The sequence below is a fragment of the Rhineura floridana genome, chromosome 18, assembly GCF_030035675.1.
Source record: "Rhineura floridana isolate rRhiFlo1 chromosome 18, rRhiFlo1.hap2, whole genome shotgun sequence".
Classification (NCBI taxonomy): domain Eukaryota; kingdom Metazoa; phylum Chordata; class Lepidosauria; order Squamata; family Rhineuridae; genus Rhineura; species Rhineura floridana.
In genome coordinates, this window is record NC_084497.1 from 1,378,585 (window position 1) to 1,399,939 (window position 21,355).

Here is a 21,355-nt window from a genome sequence, read left to right on the forward strand (position 1 = left end):
CAGCCTCCTCCCTTTACAGCTGCTGAAACCCAGCTTGCAAATGTAATTTTGTCAACACTGCCCTCTTGTGTGCAGCCATTTGTTTCTGATCTGATGGGATCAAAACAATCTGGTGACATTTAAGCACACAGATTAATTCTAATGTTGGGCGTGTTTGTCTGTGAGGTTAATTTTTTTTTCTCCTCTGAGCCCAGGGTTTTGTGCAAGTGAATTGCCTTCACGCCTGCAAAATCAGTGGGGGATGTGGACTGAGTGATTATGATCCCAGAAACCTGGGTTCAAATCCCACACTCAACTGTGACCAATTTAGATGAAATTGAGCTGCTCCATAGGAACATAGCAAGCTACCTTATACCAAGTTACATTCTTGGTTCACCTAGCTCAGTATTATCTACACTGACTGGCAGCGGCTCTCCAGGTAGACGGGGAGTCTCTCCCAGCTCTACCTGGAGCCACCGGAGATTGAACCTGGGGCCTTCTCCATGCAAAACAGATGCTCAAGAACTGAGCTACACCCCTTTTCCCAAAGTACCTGTCTTTCAACCGCACCTATGTTGCAGGTCTATTTTTTTTTTTTTAGCATTAGGGGTCACTCCTATGTATGTTCCCCTAAATTCATTAGGTCTGAAGAGTTGGATACAAATAATACTTTAAAAAAATTAAAAGTAATGTAATATGTTCATTCTGCTGTTGTAAATGTGTATGCTTTCCATCTGGAGTTTGCATCAAGGACACTTTTTTTCCTCGCTGGAGGAGATGTGGGCTGTGTCTCCACCTGTTTGGAGGCGTAGGTCAGGAGGGTAGTGATTGTCCAGTGTTCTGAAATCCTTTAAGGATGTCCAGATCCTTCCCCCCATCACTGCCTGAGTATGTTTGCATCTGTGCACTGACCAGTGGATGAAAAGGCTTTGTTACAACATCTGGTGCCCTAGATCCAGAAAGAAAACCATTCAGGAGCACAGACTAGGCTTCACATGAACTCAACCGGTGAAATACATTGCCAGGAATGCATTATTTGCAAAATTGATGAGGCAAAAAGCAGGCAAATGCTCCATATCTGTTGGAACAGGCACACACAAACTTCATTCAAAAGTGGAGGGAGGCTTGTTTTTTGCAGTTTTTTCCTGACTCAGTGAATGCTCAGGGCAACAGCTTCCTTTAAAATGTATCTGATAAGAAATTAAGAATGGATGTGTGTTTTTCCAACCTGGGGTCACTATGCTGGCCTGCAGCAATCAAAGGGAAGAGGCTTGCAATGTCAAAACTTGAGTTCTCCCTTTCGGGCTCCATGCCACGATATCCCAACATCATTGAAATTTGCGCCACAGAATATCTCTCCACAGTGGAGTTGCTACTCAGAGTCATTGCCTCAAAGTGCTGTTTGTTCACTGGATCTGTTGTGTGTGACGGAAAATCTTTTAGGCCACTTTGCGTCTTGAAAGATGGAGAGGCTGGCCTCTTGGCTGGATGGGACTGAGGATGAGGTGATTGTGTGGTCTTTACACCGGGAAGGTCATTTTACAATGGGTAATACATCATTCTGGGTTGTTCTTTAGATCGATATGTCCTTGCATGGATTCACGACATGCTAGATGGTGGTAACAGAGAGGGGGGGTGGAGAAGGCAGGCACAGTAAATACTTGATGGCTGTAATTGCAATTACCAAAGGCCCCTCCAGACAGATGTGTTTTATTGTGGGTGTGTTGTGCAACAAGTTCTTGACACAATAATAGTGCATTTGTGGTGGATTTATTCTGCTTCACTGGTTGTTTTGCAATGCTTCCCTCACATGATTGCTGTCCCAAAGGGGCTCTAGTGCAACCAAAGCGGGACAAAAATAAGCCAGAACATTTGTGGTATAAAAAGTTACAGGATTTTAGAAAGAAGTTGCAGGATATGCACTGATTGAAAATGAAGCAGTTTGTGCCCCAGGCACAAACAGTATTGGAAGCAGGATTGTGTGTGACCATCCCGACAGCATTGGGAGCACAAATCATCATGGATGCACAATAAAAACGATGTCTGAAGGGGCCCAAAGTTTTATATCTATATATATTTCACCCATCAATTCATAAGCTACTTGGCAAATACAACAAATCATAATAAAGAAAAAAAGCCAAATGTTTGAAACGTATCATTCCAATGTGCAACAAACACAGTCCACTTTTTTAGTGAATCCAGTCAGTGTCAAGTTTCACTTCTCGGTTTTTTTAAATAAGTTAACTTGGATGTAACATTTATTATTATTTGTTATTGTCATTATTTATTAGATTAGTTGCCTGTTGCCCAAAAGTCTCCAAGTGACTTGCAGCACTGTTAAAAATCAAAATAAATATACCATAAAATAATAAAACAACCACTACCCCCATACAGCCACAGACAGCTTTGGCAGCAGACTAATACAAACAACATCACCTTAGCCTGTCCAACGTCTGGGACAAAATATGCGTCTTTACCTGGTGCTGAAAAGATGTCAATGAAGGCGCCAGGCAGACCTCACTCGGGAGGGTATTCCACAAACAGGGGGCCACACATTAAAGCTGTAAATGCTTTGGCAGTTCTTCATACAGAAGATGCTCCAACCCTTGAGTCATATTTGACTTTTTCTTTTAATGTTTTATCATGTTTGGACATTCTGGGCTCTATCTAGGGATGGCTGAGTCTGTCAATATAAGTTTCCCAATCTTAGGATGGTATTCGATGCTAATTGTATTCAGAGTAGACCTACTGAAGTTAATAGACTTGACTAACTTACATTTATTAATTTCAACGGGTCTACTCTGAGTAGGAATACTGCCCTTCAGTTCTCCTTAATGCCACATCAGTTTTTTTTTGTGTGTGTTTTTTAAAAAAAAATCCTCATGGAAATTTACCCGCATTTTTGCGCAAATTTCTCCTAATAGACACACATTTGTATGCAATCCTGTCTCATATACACAATTTCATAAAGCCATTTCCTGTAATATAATGGATTATTTTCACAAATACATGCATTACTACCAAAGCATGTGCTGGAAAACTGCATTGCAAAAATTCACAGAAGTGTAACTTTTGAAGGATAGCTGTGTTTCAGTTCTGAAATTGTTTCAGAAAGTGCGAATTTAGGCAAGTTCACATTTAAATGCAAACTGAATCGAATTCTTTCCCCATCTCCATCCTAGGTTCTCTGTTCACTAGTGCAAGGACTCTTATGCTAGCGGACAGGTGAGATTTAATGCTGCGCAACAGAGGAATCTAACTCGACAGTTTTACTAATGGAAACTCATTGGGCAACAGATTGCACAATCTATTCTGGAACAAAATTACCAGCAACCTGCTTATGCATTTTCCTGCATGACAACATTCGGCTGGCGCAAAACATTTTGCCAGCAGAACTGGAACACCACTAAATGTTCTACATTCAATACAACAGTTTGTTATTCTAAAGAACAGGGATGAGTAAAGTGGACCTCCAAAGGTTGCTGGACTCCCATCAGCCTGCCTTGCCCACGAGTAGAGATCATGGGAGTTTTAGTCCAGCAGCACCTGAAGAGACACAGGTACCTCCTTTCTATGGCAGGAAACTACATTCTGGATGTGCTTCTGAAAAGTAAAATAAATCCACACCTTGTTTCTTGATCATCTGCCGGCAATGCAGGCCTGTTTTGGAAGACAGACAAAGTAGTAAAAGTTATTTTATAAATGATACGTGCTTGCTAAACTTCACAATTCCCCATCTGAAGAGGCAGAATCCTGCAAGTATATTAGCAGCCCTAGGGAGTTCTGTTCTAGGAGACCGTTAAGGGTGATCCGAAACAAGGAATACCTTCAATATCTTTCTGGTCGGTATGCACAGAGGTTTGTTTTTTAAAAAATTGCACAAGTTCCTTCAACTAGGGATGTAAGACAGTATCAGTTTCTTATTTGCCCTGTTTTTGTTGCATGCAACGCTGTCTCTGTGCTGCTGCTGTTTTGGTTCTAACAAAACTACAGGTTGCCCTACTGAAAGCAGACCCACTGAAATGAGAGGACATTAACTAAGGCCCATTAATTTCATTGGGTCTGCTTTGAGTAGAATTTGATTGGATACAACTCTGTGTTATTTGTCTCGCTGCCTGCTATGGTGAAATTTAAATTTATATCCAGCCCTTCCTCCCAAAGGAGTCCAGAGCAGGAAGCACATCTGTAAAATAAAAGAAAAATATTTAAAACGTTTAAAAATGGTTAAAAACTTCTAAAAGCAATAAAACATGTAACCAAATCATGTGTCTGCACAGGCCCAGCCAAACAAAAATGTTTTCAGGAGGCAATCTAAAGAATGCAATAATGGTGCCTGCCTAATATCAACAGGCAGGGAGTTGCAAAGTGCAGAGGCTGCCATGAAAATTTATCAGCATTTTAGTGTGAATTTCTCCTAATATACACATTTTTGTATGCAATTTTGCCTAATATACACAATTTTGCAAAGCAATTTCCCCTAATAGAATGCATTTTTGAATGTTATTTTCATAAATATATGCAGACTTTACCCCAATATATATATACATTATATACATTACATGGCTGGTGAACTGCACTGCAAAATTCAGAGAAATGCAGATTGTGAAGGATGGCTGTGTTTCTCTTCCCAGATTGTTTCGAATAGAGTGAATTAGGTAGATTTGCCTTTAAATGTGAGCTGAACTGAAATTTCTCCCCCATCCCTAGCCCCGACAGAATAAAATGGCTGGAGACTTACCTCTGTCTCTCACCTGCGTCCTGTTTCTCTTCTGCCCTGTAAGGATAAATGGCATTTTTAAATATCCCATTTTACCTGGAGGGGCAATGTAAAATAATGACACACCCTCACAACTGTATGATAATGACCCTTCATGTCTCCTTCCCAGTATACCCAACAAAGTAAAGTCTACCTTTCTTTTCTTGCTCTGTTCCGCTCTTCCTCGAACCTGAGAGAAAGCAAGACATTTCTTAAGCATCTAAAGCTGCAATCTGTGAAGAACAATGATTTACAGCAGAGGTTCTCAAACTGTGGTTCGTGGACCACCAGTGGCCTGCGAGCTTCATTCAAGTACGTCTACTTTAAATATTCATATTTCTTATAAGTTCTTGTATTTTAAAGTATTACAGTTTGAACTCTATGGAACACACGTGGTAATGCAACAAAATACAAGATAAAAGAAGCAATCAAAATGCAATTAAAAATCACGCAGCACCTAGCACAGAACATGACAATGGTTACAACAGGCAGAAAAACCATTAAGTGGTCCAACCAAGACCAGCAGCAATTTTCAAGTGGTTCATGGAGAAATAAAAGTTTGGGAACCACTGATTTACACCCATATCAAAATAACCCTCATAACAGGAACAATTCCAAATGATCATGGCGTCAATAAAGAAAGCAATCCTAATCCTCATCTAGGGATTTAAGATGACTACAATTTCCATTCTGACCTGTCTTTGTCACAATCAGCTCTGTTTCCATTCAGCTGCAGTTCAGTTTCTGTCAAATACTATGTTATTTGTCTCACTACTTGCTACTTAACATAGGTTGTGTAACTTATGCAGCCATTTATATAATTTACATTCATTTCAGTGTAAAGGAAACATCAAAACAATATTTAAAAAACCTGTAATTAATTACATATCGTTTGCGGGCTTAAAAAACAGCAGTGGTGGTTGGTGGCTCCATGTCAATGGGGCAGTGGAATCCACTTGGGTTTTAGTCTGAACTTTCAAGGAGCTGCCAGTTGTCAGCTCCTCGAAACTTTGGAGTAAAACCCAAAGTGGATTCCACTACTCTACTGACATGGAGCCATCGCTGTCCAATTGTATTTGCTTGACTGATTTCTGTTCCTGACCACAGACGAACATGCGAACTGCAGCAATTTATGCTTCTTTTCCCGTTTTTGTTGGAGTTTTCCAACATCCCTGTCCCATGCTGCTGGGGGTTAGGAGGCCTCCACTGGCAGGGGGTTGGGGGTGTCCTTTACCACAGAGGCCCCTCCTTCATTTGCAGACAGTACAGTGGAGCGCACTCTACTGCGAGAGTCTTCCCAGTGGCAATAGCCGCCATAAAGCCCTGAAACAGGGTGATAATGAAGGTGGGGTGGAGCAGGGGCAGAGATGGAGCTGCCAGATCCAAAGCTGGCCCATTCCCTAGTGGGGAGGCCCAATCTGAGCCCCTCCAGACATCCTTTTTATTGTGCACTTGTGACTATTTGTGCTCACGAAGCTATTGGGGTGGCCAGACAGGACCACCCTTTTCTCACTGCATCTCAAAAATATTTTGGGATGTTCACTCTGCTTCTTGTCCAGTCGGTACATCTCATGTGACTTCCTGCTGAAATCCCACAGCTTTTTCACGCCACAAATGTTCTGGTTGATTTTTGTCCTGCTTTTGTTGTGCTACAGCCCCTCTGGGTAGCAAAAGTGCGGTAGCCTTGGGGAAACATTGCGGAATAGCTAATAAAGGAGAGTAAATCCACCACGAATGCCCTATTATTGCATCAAGAACATGTTGCAGAATACACCTGCCATAAAACACCCATCTGGAGTGGCTCTTTGCTGCACCAACGTGGAGCTGATGCAATGAAAATAGGGAAGTCAACTGCCCCCTCTCCCTCTCATTTTTCCAAGGGGGAAAAATCATTTCCAATCTTTTGGCTATCTGTAGCGTGTGAACTCAGGAAGACGTCACAATTTCCTGGTGCGGTCTGATACATACTGTAGGATGCAGTCTGGAATCTGGACATGCTCCATGGGGATGATACGTGCTAGTTCCTCCAAGGTGTGCACGTACTGGATTTTATTTATAAACTTCACACTAGGAGAGAGGAATGTCACATGTTATCTACAAGGTCTGTCACACAGGCGCACACTTTATTTTGCTAAAGCATAAAGCAGTTCCTATGACCTCAACTCACTGAAGGGAGTTGTAATCCAAAACATATGGAGGGCACCAGGTCTGGGAAGGCTGTATTATTATTATTATTGTTGTTTATTTTATTTATTTATTTTATTTAATGTATATACCGCCCTAAGCCCAAGGGCTCTCTGGGCGGTGTACATAAAATAAAGCAATCAAGAATATATAAATACAATAATACAATACAATAGAATCAAACCAACAAAGGTAAACAAAAATAATCAAACAGTAGCAAAATACAACAATACATATAATAATACGCATATAATAATAATAATGTTGTTGTTGTTGTTGTTATTATTATTATTATTATTTAGTTTACTAGTCTCTAGTTACCCAAAGGTCTCCAAGTGACTTACAACATTGTTAAAAACAAAAGTAGACATACCACAGACATTTAAACAGCTTTCAGGCAGCTGTTTTTTGCACTCTTGGTTCTTTACCTGATGAATGGCCTGGATATAGCCAGCACCGTCCGAATGAACCACGATGGGTGAACTATGATCAGCGCTTTCAGGTTTTTCCGTAACCTGCGTAGAAGTCAAACGGCAAGGCAGCGTAAGAGCAGATGAGAGTAGCAACACTTCTTTAAACATGAATCCTGTACCAGCTCCAAACCTTCACTCAGATGAAATGGAAATGGACTGCCTTCAAGTCGATTCCGACTTATGGCAACCCCATGAATAGGGTTTTCACGGTAAGCGGTGTTCAGAGGGGGTTTCCCATTGCCTTCCTCTGAGGCTGAGAGGCAGTGACTGGCCCAAGGTCACCCAGTGAGCTTCGTGGCTGTGTGGGGATTCGAATCCTGGTCTCCCAGGTCGTAGTCCAACACCTCAGCCACTACACCACACTGGCTCACAGATACCCAATGCTAATTTTAATTTCTCATTTCTTTTTTTCCCCCTGGCCAGAGTCTGAAAGTTTTCCATTTCACTGTTTAGAAAGAGTAATCTTAAAAACAAACAAAAAGCGTTGGTGGACCACTTAATGGTTTTTCTGCCTGTTGTAACCATTGTCATGCACTGTGCTAGGTGCTGTAGGATTTTTAATTGCATTTTGATTTCTCAAATTGCATTTTGATACCGCTATCTCAGTTAAAAAAATCAAGGTGTTGTACAACAAATAAAAACCGTCTAATAAAAACCATTAAGACATTATTTTTTAAAAATTAAATTTCTATCCTGCCAAGATGGCAAACAAAAACACTAAAAGCACTTTAAATTGGATGAGTTTCAATTGGTGCAGCTTGAGGACGTTGACAAGGTGCTTGGACAGGTGCGTGCAACCACTTCTGTGTTAGATCCTTGCCCCTCTTGGCTAATAAAAGCTAGCAGGGATGGCACTGCCAGCTGGGCCAGGGAAGTGATTAATGCCTCACTATGTGAGGGAGTGGTCCCGAACTGCCTTAAGGCGGCGGCGGTGAGACCACTTTTGAAGAAATCTTCCCTGGACCCAGATAATTTGAATAACTATAGGCCGGTAGCAAATGTGCCATTCCTGGGCAAGGTTCTGGAAAGGGTGGTTGCATCCCAGCTCCAGGCACTCTTGGATGAGACCGATTATCTGGATCCATTTCAATCGGGTTTCAGGCCCGGTTTTGGCACGGAGACGGCCTTGGTCGCCCTGTATGATGACCTTTGTCGGGAGAAAGACAGGGGGAGTGTAACCCTGTTGATTCTCCTTGATCTCTCAGCGGCTTTTGATACCATCGACCATGGCATCCTTCTGGGGAGGCTTGCGGATTTGGGAGTTGGAGGTACTACTTGGCAGTGGTTCCGCTCCTATCTGGCAGGTCGTCTCCAGAAAGTAGTGCTTGGGGAGCACTACTCGATACGCTGGGCGCTCCAATACGGAGTTCCGCAGGGATCAGTTCTGTCCCCCATGCTCTTTAACATCTATATGAAGCCACTGGATGCTTTCATCAGGAGTTTTGGAGTGCGTTCTCATCAGTATGCTGATGATACGCAGCTCTACTTCTCTTTTTCATCTTCTTCAGGTGAGGCCGTCAAGGTGCTAAACCGATGCTTGGCCACGATAATGGACTGGATGAGAGTGAACAAATTGAAGCTCAATCCAGACGAGACTGAGATGCTGTTAGTAAATGGATCCCCTGATCAGATGGATGTTCGACCTGTTCTGGATGAGGTTACACTCCCCCTGAAGGAGCAGGTGCGCAGCTTGGGAGTCCTTTTGGACCCGTCCTTGTCACTTGAGGCGCAGGTGGCCTCGGTGGCACAGAGTGCTTTTTACCAACTTAGGTTGGTAGCCCAGCTACGCCCGTATCTGGACAGGGAACATCTTGCTTCAGTTGTTCATGCTCTGGTAACCTCAAGATTGGACTACTGCAATGCACTATACGTGGGGCTGCCCTTGAAGACGGTTCAGAAACTGCAGCTTGTGCAGAATGCAGCGGCCAGATTAATAACTGGGACCAAGCAGTCGGAACATGTGACACCGATTCTGGACCGCTTGCACTGGCTGCCTATATGTTTCCAGGCTCGATTCAAGGTGCTGGTTTTAACCTATAAAGCCTTACACGGCACGGGCCCGCAGTACCTGATGGAACGTCTCTCCTGATATGAACCTACCCATACACTGCGCTCAACATCGAAGGCCCTCCTCCGGGTGCCTACTCAGAAAGACGCCCGGAAGGCGACTACATGAAAGAGGGCCTTCTCGGTAGCGGCCCCCGAACTATGGAACACCCTTCCTGACGAGGTACGCCTGGCACCTACATTACTATCCTTTCGGCGCCAGGTGAAAACCTTCCTCTTTACCCAGGCGTTTTAGTATTTTTAGTATTCTTAGTATTTTAATATTTTAGTATTTTGTATTTAATGTTGTAAAGATAGTTATATGTTCATCTTTTTCTAATTACTTTTTGACTTGTATTTAATGGGTTTAATTATGTTAATCTTAGTTTTTGCTGTATGTTTAAATTGTTGATTTGATGACCAGGTGGTTTTAAATTGAATGTAAAGTGTTTTTACTTGATGTACACCGACCAGAGAGCTTTGCTATGGGCGGTATAAAAATTGAATTAAATAAATAAATAAATAAACATCTTAAAAAAAGAAGACTTTAAAACATACTAAAATAAAACATCTTTTAAAACATTAAAACAAAACATCTTAAAAGCATCTTTTAAAAACAACTTTAAATGTATCTTAAAAGAAAATACAGAAAAACAAGGTCAGCTTAGAAGTAACCCATCAAAAGGAACTCTACGCTGTGGCTATGTCTGCATGTCATAGTAAGCCATGGCTCAAACTATAGCATTGGGAGGGAACATACTATAACCCTTGGCTGAGGGTTCGGTTCAAACGAACCATCACAGTTTCTTCTGCTTCCAACAAATCACAATGGTAAGCCAAGATTGGTTCAAACAATTTGATAGATTTGGGTTTAAATGCCAAGTGAATTAAATATCTTTCTCTCTCCCTTCTCACCTTCTGTCTATCATTTGGTAGCACTTTTTCAACCAGCCAATCCCAGGCATTCTTCGGCGTGGGGTGGCTCCATTCATGTATACAATCATATAATCCTCTGCTACCAGCAGCTCCAAACTGCTTATCACATACCTGTTAGAAAATCAGAAGCAAAAATTGAGGTGAGGGAAATTTCTATGAGTGCCTATATTACAGATATACACAGAGAGAGAGAGAGGCCCCACCTGCAGTATACATTTAAAGCAGTATCATACCACTTTGAACAGTCATGGCTTCTCAAAGAATCTTGGAAGGGAGTAAAGCACCATCGCATATGACAAGTGACCTGAACTAGTGTGTGTATGTGGTGGACAATAGACAGAAAGGCAATCTATTCCTCCCTCAGCTGATTCCTCCTCTAAAAGTGTTTGTTGTTTTGCAGGCTTTGCTCCTCCCTGTTGTGAGCCATGCAGGGAGGGGGTGGATAGACGTGGGTGAAACAGATGATGAAGACTTGGACTGAGAACCTGGAGAGGAGGTAGGCAGTGGGGTGGACTCACAGGGTGCCCCAACCCCCATCTTTGATAGTGCAGCCCCTTCAACTCCTGACCCCGCTGTAGAAGCACTACCTGGCCAGTCAGACGCTCTCCAATTGGACACGCCCCACCGCCCACATCAGAGACTCAGTCTTGCATGTCAGACATTTCCCAGCTGAGCGCTGCCCAGCTTCCCACGCCTGAACTGACAGTTAGCAAATTCAGTCGGAAGGGGAAGCTGAGTTCAAACCACCTTCGCCCCATGCTCGGAGGTGGAGTCTTTGTTTGTGTGTGTGATCCAAGCCTACTTAAGGGGACACAGGGAGGGAACCCAGTTGCTGAGTCAATGTCTTAGAGTCGCAAAGTCATGCTTAGTGCTGGAGCAGAGCTGAGCTTCTAGAAAGAGCAGCTGGTTGATGAGGCAAACTGCATTGGATGTATCTATTACTTTAATAAAAAGAGGAAAAAGTCACAGCTGAATCTGAATCCCTCGACTTTGGGCAGGACACTCCCCTCTTCTTCCTGTTCTTTGTCCTCAGCTATGACCTTACCTCTGTGTAGAAATAAACATGAGGTTTCTTTATTCTCTCAACTACCAGCCTTCAACAGACTAGTCATTTCTGCACTCTGCTTCAATATATACACACACACACATATATATATGAATAAAAAGTCTAACAGGGAGCTGTAGTTTGCGAAGGGTGCTGAGAGTTGTCAGGAGGCCCCCTCATTCCCCCTCACAAAGCAACAACTCCTGGGGTTCCCTGGGAAGAGGGATTGATTGTTAAACCATTCTGGGGATTGTAGCTCTGTGAGGGGAGCCCAGAAGTGCAAGGGAAAGCAATCCACGTGGACCTTAAAGCAAGTTTTCCTCGTCTGTCCTTTGCAGAAGACAAGAAGAGTCACTCACAGGAAGAGATTTTCCATGATGTAATGGTAATCCGACAGGCCGCTATCTGGGAGGTAGCAGGCGGCAAAGACGATGATGGCATTGAGCCCCTCTCCGTAATAACCTGAGAGAGAAACAGAAGTGAACCGGTGGGCGGGGTGAGCTGGCCAGCCGACGGGCTGGTGAGTTGAACTGACTGTTGAATTGCACATTTGAGATACAAGCCCAACCCACTGACAGAGTTAAACGGTGGGATTCGCTCCCGAAGAAGGCAGTGAGGGCCACCAGTTTGGGTGGCTTTAAAAGAGGATGAGACAAATTCAGGGAGATGGAGAAGGCTATCAATGGCTACTAGCCACAATGGCTATGTTCTCCCTTCACTGATGGAGGCAGGATGCTTCTGAATGCCAGTTGCTGGAAACCGCAGGAGGGGCAAGTTGCTTTTGAGCTCAGATCCTGCTTGTGGGCTTCCCATTGGGGGCATCTGGTTGGCTACTGTGAGAACAGGATGATGGACTACAGGGGTGTTTGGCCTGATCCAGCAGGCTCTTATGTTCTTATAACAGATCACTAGCAAATATCTCAATTCTGGTTTCTCCATTCCCATCGGAAGTCCAGTTCTGCACATTTCCACATCAGCTTGCAATTTCTTTCTTTCATTTTTTTTGATAAAAAGTCCCCATGAATATTCGTCAGCAGTTTAGTACAGATTTCTCCTAAGCTACCCATTTCTGCCTGCAATTTTGCCCAATATACCCACTTCTGCAAAAGCACCTTTCCTTAACATAATGCGTTTTGCTTGTTTATCTCCACTAAGGCATGCATTTATAAGCTTTGCACTAGTACATATTGCTCAGCCGCAAGAACGACATTGCAAAATTAGAAGATGCGCCAGTTTTGGAGGATGGCTGTCTTTCGCTTCCTGCATTGTTTTGGAAAGTGCAAATGAGTTAAGTTCGCCTTTCAATATGAACTGCATCCATTTTCTCTTCCATCCCCGCATTTCACACACCTGGGGATATTAGGGACATTGTTGGTGAGGACATTATGGAGCTCGCAAGCACCCCTCAGGCCCCTCACCTCCGTGCGTTACCACTTTCATGTACGGCTTGATCATTTGCAGGTCAATGCGGTGCTCCTGTTCCCCAATGATGACAGTCCTCCATAGGCGGCCATTTGTGGCACTGCCGTCTCCCGTGGCTCCGTCCCCGAACAAGTCTGCACTGTCGCCAGGCATGTTTTTGGCTGTAGCCACAGGGGTATCATCTGAGAGGGGGATCATAAGACAGTCTCACATAATAAGTTTTTAAACTTTTTTTTAAAAGATGTCTTGGAAGCTTTTTAAAAAACTGTTTTTAAAGATGTTTTGTTTCAATGTGTTTTAAAGCCTGTTTTTATGATGTTTTAAAGTGTCTTTAGTGCTTTTGTTTGCTGCCCTGGACTTCTGCTGGGAGGAAGTGTGGGATATAAATCAAATAATAAACAAACAAACTAGGTGGGGTTTTTTTTAGCTGCTCTGCTGCCGCATCTGCAGCAGAGAAAGTGTGGATGGGTGGTGATGGAGTTTCTTACCTTCCCATTCCAGCTCATTTCCATTCCCCAGGAACTCAAGGGAATCTGTCTCATCTGGGGTTTCAATGTCATCCACATTGATGTCCAGGTCGTCCGGCGTGTCCAGGAAATCATCAGATAAGAGGGATCCTTCACTCTGGTCCAAGGAGATGTTAATTTCTGGAGCGACGAGTGTCTTTCGCTTGTGATGAGCCCCGTCACTAAAATTTAATGTGTTTGGAGGAGCTGTGGGTTTATAACAGGGGAAAAGAGGATCGAAGTAGTCCCAAAGTAGCTTGCAGAAGGAAAGGTTCATATTATCATCTATAAGTCCGGGCTTTTGGCCAGCTCACACATAATGAGAAGACATGATTCACTAGGAAAGACAATAATGCTGGGAAAAACAGAAGGGAGTAGAAAAAGAGGAAGGCCAAACAAGAGATGGATTGACTCCATAAAGGAAGCCACTGACCTGACCTTCCAAGATCTGAACAGGGTGGTTCACGACAGATGCTCTTGGAGGTTGCTGATTCATAGGGTCGCCATAAGTCGAAATCGACTTGAAGGCATATAACAACAGCAACAAGAGGAGGGGTCATTTGGACAAAAAGAGTTAGGTGGAGGGGTGGGCAAGAGACCAAAGGGAGCAGTGGCATAGAGATGTGAAGGCCTCAGGGGGAAAACCCTGGAAAAATGAGGAAAAAAACAAGTTTCTGTTTTTTTCTTTTTCAGGAAAAATGTAAAGACACGTGTATCCCCCCTCCAAAAGAATTTGCATTTTTCCCCAGGCCTTCCCATCTTTACAAATGTAAACATCACTCATATATTCATTTTTATGCACACTTTCCCCTAATATGGGCATCTTTGTAAACATCGCTTGGCTGGAGAACTGCATTGCAACATTCGAAGAGGTGCAAATTTTGAAGACCGGCTGTGTTCTCATATCGTTTCAGAATTTGCACATTTGATAGGTTCACCTTTGCATGCAAAAGGAATCGAAATTCTTCCCCATCCTGTCTGGGATGATGGGAGTTGTAGTCCAGCAATGTCTGAGGGTCATGGATCCCATCACACCCCCACACCCTCTCACTGGAGAGGCTGCCTTTGCACTTCGCTGCATCGGTGGGAAGGGAGCAGGGAGCATGTGAAATAGCATGTTTTGCTGATGATATATTTTTTCAGCACTATACTCACACAACGTGTTTTCAGTCGGGCTCCCCAAGGACACCATCCCTGCCTCTTCAGGGAGAGGCCTGTAAATTGGATGTTGGGGAGGAAAGGGAAGGAGAGAGAAACACAGATATATAAAAATTATTTCCAAACCAGTCTTTCCTTCAATTAACGGACAATTGTGTATGTATATATATAACTTATGTGTATATTTTGCCTTCCAGATGATAATGGACCCCGATGTTTAATCATCATCATCATCATCATCCATTGGACATGCTGTGGGTTCTGATGAGAGTTGGAGCCCAACACCATCTGGAAGGCACCCCTGGTTTAAGAAAAAATATTTCCAGGTCTTCTACTTTTGAAACACCACTATGTACGTATGTATGTATATACAGTATATATGAATGAATGATGGGGCAGACCAGGTCATGCAAATCCCAAGTCCTATTTGAGTTCTCCCAACTGGCATTACAAAGGATTAAATTAGGGTCCCCCCTCAATAGAACAACCAAGAGTCTTGTGGTGCCTTAAAGCCTAATAAATTGATTATGGCATGAGCATTGATGGTCTGAAGTCTACTTCATCAGACGCATGCAGTCCATGAAAGGATATCATCATCATCATCAATTGCCCTCCCTTCACCCAGAGGTCTCAGGGTGGGTTACAACCACTTTAAATACAGTGTTAAAAACGAAGACAACCAGAATATTAACAAATGGGTCCTAAAAAGTATGACTCAGAGGTGTCAAAGTAAAGAGGTGCATCTTCAGCATTCTTCTAAAGCTGTACAGTGAGGTTGCCGACATATCTCAGTGGAGAGGGATTTCCACAATTTAGGGGCTGACACAGAAAATGCCCTCTCCTGGGCCACCCCCCCTGAGCTTCTGAGGGTGGCAAAACTACCAAAAGGACCCCCTCTGCTGATCTCAGAACCTGAGAGGGTCTGTAGAGAATGAGGCTGTCTTTCATATAAGAAAATAGGAAGAACCTGGCAACTGGATCAGGCCAATGGCCCATCTAGTTCGGTATTGGAGCAACTTGCTCACTAGGCACTATCCACGGTGCTGAAACACCAAACCTGTCTTGCTCCATGAGCTCCTCCTACTGGATCATTCCAATGGCCGGCCTAGTCCAGCATCCTGTGCTCACAGTGGCCAACCAGATGCCTCTTCTGGGAAGCTTATAAGCAGGACCTGAGCATAATAGCAGTTGCCAGCAACTGATTATATGCTAATCAGTGCATTAAGGAGCCACAAAACTTTTAGGGTGCCTTCCAGTCTTTTGCCATTTTTTTGAGAGGGACTCAGGTGCAAAGCAGAACTTTAGGTCTGCACAGTTAAAAAGCAGATTAAAGGTTCAGGGTTGGGGGGAACATCTGTGCCCTCCAGATGTTGTTGGACTCCAAGTCCCATCACCCTTACTCATTGGCCATTCTGGTGGGGGCCAGATGGAGTCCAGAAAAATTTGGAGGGCCACTTATTTTTCCCTGTCCCTGCCTCAGATGCAACTTTATTTAATATTTAAAGCATTTATAGCCTGAGTTTTTTGGGTGGACTCCTCTAAAGGTGGCTTCCAATATATATATTGAGAATGATTAATCAATAATCAGACACGGTAAACATAAAATGCCCTAGCAATAAAAGTAACAATAACATACCAAGAAGCAGCAATATTACTCAATTTAGTCAACTTGGTTAAACCGAGATAGCTCACTGGATCTATTTCAAGATGAAGCTGAAATAATTCCAATTTTCTACCTATCAGGAGGATGGAGATATCACCCCCACCTCTGTGCACAGAGTTTTTGACACACAGAGAGGTATGCAGCCTACCCTTCTTTGGTCAGGCTTTGATGGTGGAGCTCTCAGAAGCAAAACAAGCAACACAATTACTTGGAATTGGAGATAATTCTTCTCCTAAAACTGGTGGCTGGTGTGTGACGAATATGCTTGCTTCATTCAAGGAAAGGAAATGGACTGCCTTCAAGTCGATCCCGATTTATGGCAACCCTATGAATAGGGTTTTCATGGTAAGTGGTATTCAGAGGTGGTTCACCATTGCCTTCCTCTGAGGCTCAGAGGCAGTAACTGACCCAAGGTCACCCAGTGATCTTCATGGCTGTGTGGGGATTCAAACCCTGGTCTCCCAAGTCGTAGTCCAACACCTTAACCACTACATCACACTGGCTCTCGCTTCATTCAAAGATTTTAAAGACCAGCCAGCATGAATTAGACAGGTTCGCCTTTGAATGCAAACTGAATCAAATTTCCCTCCCATCCATAGCTGCAACATAGAAGTGACAATTTATGAACACACACACACAGCGCTTCTTTCTGGATCCTGGCTGCTCTGACCTCTAAATTTTCAGCATCAAAAAACCCCCAGGCGAGTCAAATGATCAAGAAAAACATCTGCAAGCTTGGATCAGCACAGTCATCCTGCACAATAAGGGGAGATTAGAGGTGGCGAAGGCATTAATATATATATATATATAAGAAATCAGAAGAAAGGGTCCTTCCTTCCCCTTACCTTCTGGCAGCTCTTGACTGTATTCTCCTAATTCCCAGTCTCAAAATCGTTGGTGTCGCTGCTTATTTCGGTTTGCGCTACCTTCCTGCCAGTTCACCTCCCCTCCTTTCTCTTGGACTTTCTTTAGTCAATCTAGCTGATCAGGAGTCACCATTTTGGACTGCGCTGATCATATGATGCTTTTGTTTTGCTGTAGACAGCACTTGCCTCTCATCTCGCTGGCAACAGCTGACTGAGCATGCTCTCTGCATCCCAGCCTGTGAAGCATCACTAAGAGCATCATAATGGGGCTGAAATCTCCCAAGCGGACCAGGTGAGCCGTAGACAGAGACTTAGCCTTGCATGAGGAGGGGAGGAATATTTCCTTCTCTGTTTCTACTCAGCTCAATCTCCTCTGCTCTAGAGCCAGACCATACGACTCTGCGCATTTCTTTTGCATCTCTGCAGATGGAAATATCACCTCCCCAGCCCACTCTGCTTTGGGACATGGATTAATGCCATTGCCTCCTTGGGCAAACAGCTTAGCTTGCGTCACCCAGATGGTTGCCATCTCTATGCTTGTGCGGCCTGATGGATTACAATCTGCTAAGCATATGAGGACACTCAGGGTATAGCCCACGTGGGACGTAACACGCAAGCGTTTCTCTGCTTTGCTTGATTTCAGTCTTCAAAGGGACACTGTCCTGTTCCATCATTTTGCTGTCCCAAATACATCCTGCCAATCTGATCATCAGAAGTGGCTATCCGCACAGTTTATTTGCATATTTTAAAGAAGCAGTAGGGTAGTGGCAAATTCAGAAGCGCAGGGTCCCTTCATGTTAGTCACAGCCATGCCCCTCCCCCCTTTTGCTGCTGAGCTGAGAATGGGATCCTTGTTAATGCTTTATCTCATGACAACAGACATTCCTTGGAGCCAACAAGCATGAAAGAGAAGAAAGAGAAGAATGGTAGCCACTGAGAAGAGTCTTCTCGGGGCCTGACTTACCTCCTTTCACTTTGATTGCCTGAGTCAGCAGAACAGGACAAGGAAGCAAGTTAGAAGATTCTTCCTTTCATACTGATTGGCTTGCAGGATGCTGGAGACATAGGGACCCTGCTCCCCAAAAAGGAAAGGGTCTAAGACCCTGCCCCCAACACCCTGGATGATTACACCCCTGTTAAGTAGGCAGATTCAGTCTTTGTCTGGGGATCAGGCAGTGGGAAGAGGCAATCCAATTTTGTAAGTGCTGCTTCCCCAGGGAACTGGTCTTCAGCTGGGGGGCGGGGTTTCTGACCCACAACCAGCAGCCTTTCCCCCACACATTACCTGGCAGCAAACCAGGATTTAGCACCAAGTAGGGATGGAAGGATCTGTCCATTTCGGGCCTCTCAGTCTCTTATTTTTCCAGTCTTAAATTCAGCTCTACACTTTTCTGCAGCAATTTGCAATTTTTAAAAAAATCCCTCATGAAAATCTCCAGCATTTCAGTGTGAATTTCTCCGAATACACACATTTTTGTCCTCACTCATGCAGCCATTTTTTGCAAGCAGTTTCTCTTCACACAATGCATTTTTGTATGTTACTTTCACTAATATATTCATTTTTATGTACATTTCCCCCCAAATATTTTTGTAAAGATTGTGTGACTGGGAACTGCAACAGTGGGATAAGTGCCAAGTTTGAAGGACGACTGTGTTTTTGGTTCTCATATTGTTTAGGAAAGTGCGAATTTGACAGATTTAGCTTTATACGCAAATGGAATCGAATTCCTTCCCTAGAACCGAAGGCCACACGCCCAGCTCTCCTGTCCTGATCTTTACGCAAACACTGACCTTCCCCAAAACTGAATCCTGCTATGGTCAGCCTGAATCTGGAGTACCATGCCCAGTTCTGGGCACCACATTTTGAGGAGGACATTGGATGTCCAAGTGGATTGGGTCCCAAGGGGTGAACCAGGGTAGGGAGGAGTCCCAAAAGCACCAGACCACACCATACACTTAAAGAACATTAAAAATGCCTGGCTTCCCCCAAGAATCCTGGGAACTGTACTCCTCACAGAGCTATGCTTCCTAGACTGCGTGCACACACATTGCAGCTCACAGACCCCCAAGGCAGGCACTCAGAGAGACCCATACCTCAGGCAGAATCATAGAATCATAGAATAGTAGAGTTGGAAGGGGCCTATAAGGCCATCAAGTCCAATCCCCTGCTCAGTGCAGGTATAAGGATTTCATAAAATGTCATAAAATGGATTGCACTGGAGGAACACATAGTGCTGTTATGGACTGTCCCTGGGCTGTATCAAACTTTGCCTAGGAGAATGAAGAAGTCACTTCTCTGCTGCAGCAAACCTCCTGCTGAGGACCGATGGAGGACCACAGGGAGTCTGTCTTCCCGAGACAGTAGGCTCCCTGTCTAGTGCCAGCTGTTGGCACGCAAGATGCCGCAGCAGATAGAACCATTCAAGGAATGCTATCGCCTGTCTTCCTTTCCACTGGATCATTAGCTTGGCTCTCTGTCTGTGAAATGTTCAGCTGCAGAGGGGTCTAAGAAACTCTTTCTTTGGTCCCTGGCAAAGGAGGGTCTGTTGCTCTGTGGAAGAGGACAAGCGTCGCATGCAAAATGTCTCAGGCCCCATCGGCAGTGTACGTTTAAAGCACTGTCCTACCACATTCAACAGCCGTGGCTTTCCACAAAAGAGTCCTGGGAATGGTAGTTTGTTGAGGATGCTGGGGATGGTTAGGAGATCCCTTCCCAGAGTAGTTCAACAGTCAAGTCCTCTTCCCATGGAACGTGGTCCCAGGCTATGGTCTGAAGCAGAGCTTGGAAAAGTTCCTTTTTTGAACTGCAATTCCCATCAGCCCCAGCCAGCATGGCCACTGGATTGGGCTGATGGGAGCTGTAGTTCAAAAAAGTAACTTTTCCAAGCTCTGGTCTGAAGGCACATGGGACCACCACTTTGCTGTCTGGTCAGTGCCTGCATGGGAATCGTTGCTCTGCGAGGGGAACAGGGAGTCTTTTAACAACTCTAAGAACCATCACCGCCTCCAAGCACCAGTTCAACACCTCAACTGCCTCTCCTGATTCAGACAGAATAGAGAGGTAGGGTTGGGTGTCATCCGCATATTGATGGTACCTCACTCCAAATCTCCTGATGACAGCTCCCATTGGCTTCATGTAGATGTTAAATAGCATGGGGGGACAAGATGGAACCCTGTGGAAGACCACAGGATAATTCCCATGGTGCCGAACAATAGCCTCTCATAATTGCTTTTTGGAAGTGGGCCTGGAGGTATGAGGGGAACCACTGAATTGCTGTGCCCCCAACCCCCACCTCCTGGAGATACTCCAGAAGGATACTGTGCTAGGTACAGTATGCTAGGCTAGGCATTTTAGTGTAGCCGTTTGCAATTTCCATTTGCAATTTTATTACGATTCCCATTGCTGTCCCTGGTTAGGCCCACGGGGAAATTGCATCTTTTGCATTTTGCTGGAGGACACTTTGGGAGGGCTGCCTTGTGCAGCTTAAAATGTCTGAAAGAAATGAAAAATAACACCTCCCCTGGTGCAAAAACCAACCTGGGGAAATCCTCATCCTGCCACTCTTCTTTCACGTCCACGTTCTCCATTCGCAGCGTGGCTTCAGTGGTCCCCATCGTGCTCCGTGTACGATTAGGAAGCACAGAAATGTTAACTTGCTCCTGAGCTCGGTCTGTAAGAGAAGATGCAAGCATTTTAGGCAGGGAGCCCCACAGAATAAAGCAGATGTTCCCAAACTGTGGTCCATGGACCACCAGTGGTCCACAAGCTTCATTCAGGGTTATTTGCAAAAATATTTATATATTGCAATTCATAAAAATATATATATTCAAGCAGTTTATCACATATAAACCTGCTTCTTTCAACAAGCCCTTTAACTAGAGACCTTATCCCAGTCTGCGTCTGGATTGGAATTGCTTTTTAAGATGTCTTTAAAGATTGTTTTTTAAAATGATTTTTTAAGATGTTTTGCTTTAATATGTTTTTAAAGATGTTTTGTTCTAATATGTTTTAAAGTCTTTTGCTTTTTAAGATGTTTTAGAGTGCTTTAAGAGCTTCTGTTTGCCACCCTGGGCTCTTTCTGGAAGGGCGGGTTATAAATTTGATAAAGAAATATATAAACACAGTGCTCCTTTAAAATCTGCATTTATCCAAATTTTGCTATGCATTTCTGTGACCAATCAATGTTTACAAAAATGCATCTATGGGAGGAAATATATATATAAAAAGAATATATTAATGACAATAAGATACAAAAACGGATATTAGGAGTAATTGCTTGCAAAAACATGGATACCAGTGAAGGCTGCATCCAGATTTTGT

The 21,355-nt window shown here is 43.9% G+C and overlaps 1 protein-coding gene across 1 annotated transcript; it reads right to left on the reverse strand.

Annotated features, from left to right (window-relative positions):
- Positions 1-1,216: 1,216 nt before the first annotated feature.
- On the reverse strand, positions 1,217-20,649 carry ATCAY (ATCAY kinesin light chain interacting caytaxin). Its single transcript, XM_061600975.1, has 12 exons — positions 20,573-20,649; positions 14,503-14,561; positions 13,330-13,554; positions 12,838-13,023; positions 11,779-11,881; positions 10,354-10,485; positions 7,348-7,434; positions 6,704-6,802; positions 4,890-4,925; positions 4,718-4,753; positions 3,607-3,639; positions 1,217-1,588 (listed from the first exon to the last, which is right to left on the reverse strand). Exons 1-12 carry the CDS (start codon positions 20,647-20,649, stop codon positions 1,579-1,581), a joined length of 1,083 nt encoding a protein of 360 aa, XP_061456959.1. The 3' UTR covers positions 1,217-1,578.
- Positions 20,650-21,355: the final 706 nt, after the last annotated feature.

Coding starts and splice junctions, on each gene's coding strand:
- ATCAY (XM_061600975.1), bottom strand. CDS start 20,649: ATGGGGACCACTGAAGCCACGCTGCGAATGGAGAACGTGGACGTGAAA. Junction 10,486..11,778: donor ATCATGGAAAATCTCTTCCT/GTGAGTGACTCT, acceptor ATTTTCTAACAG/GTATGTGATAAGCAGTTTGG. Junction 7,435..10,353: donor TACCAAATGATAGACAGAAG/GTGAGAAGGGAG, acceptor ACTTCTACGCAG/GTTACGGAAAAACCTGAAAG.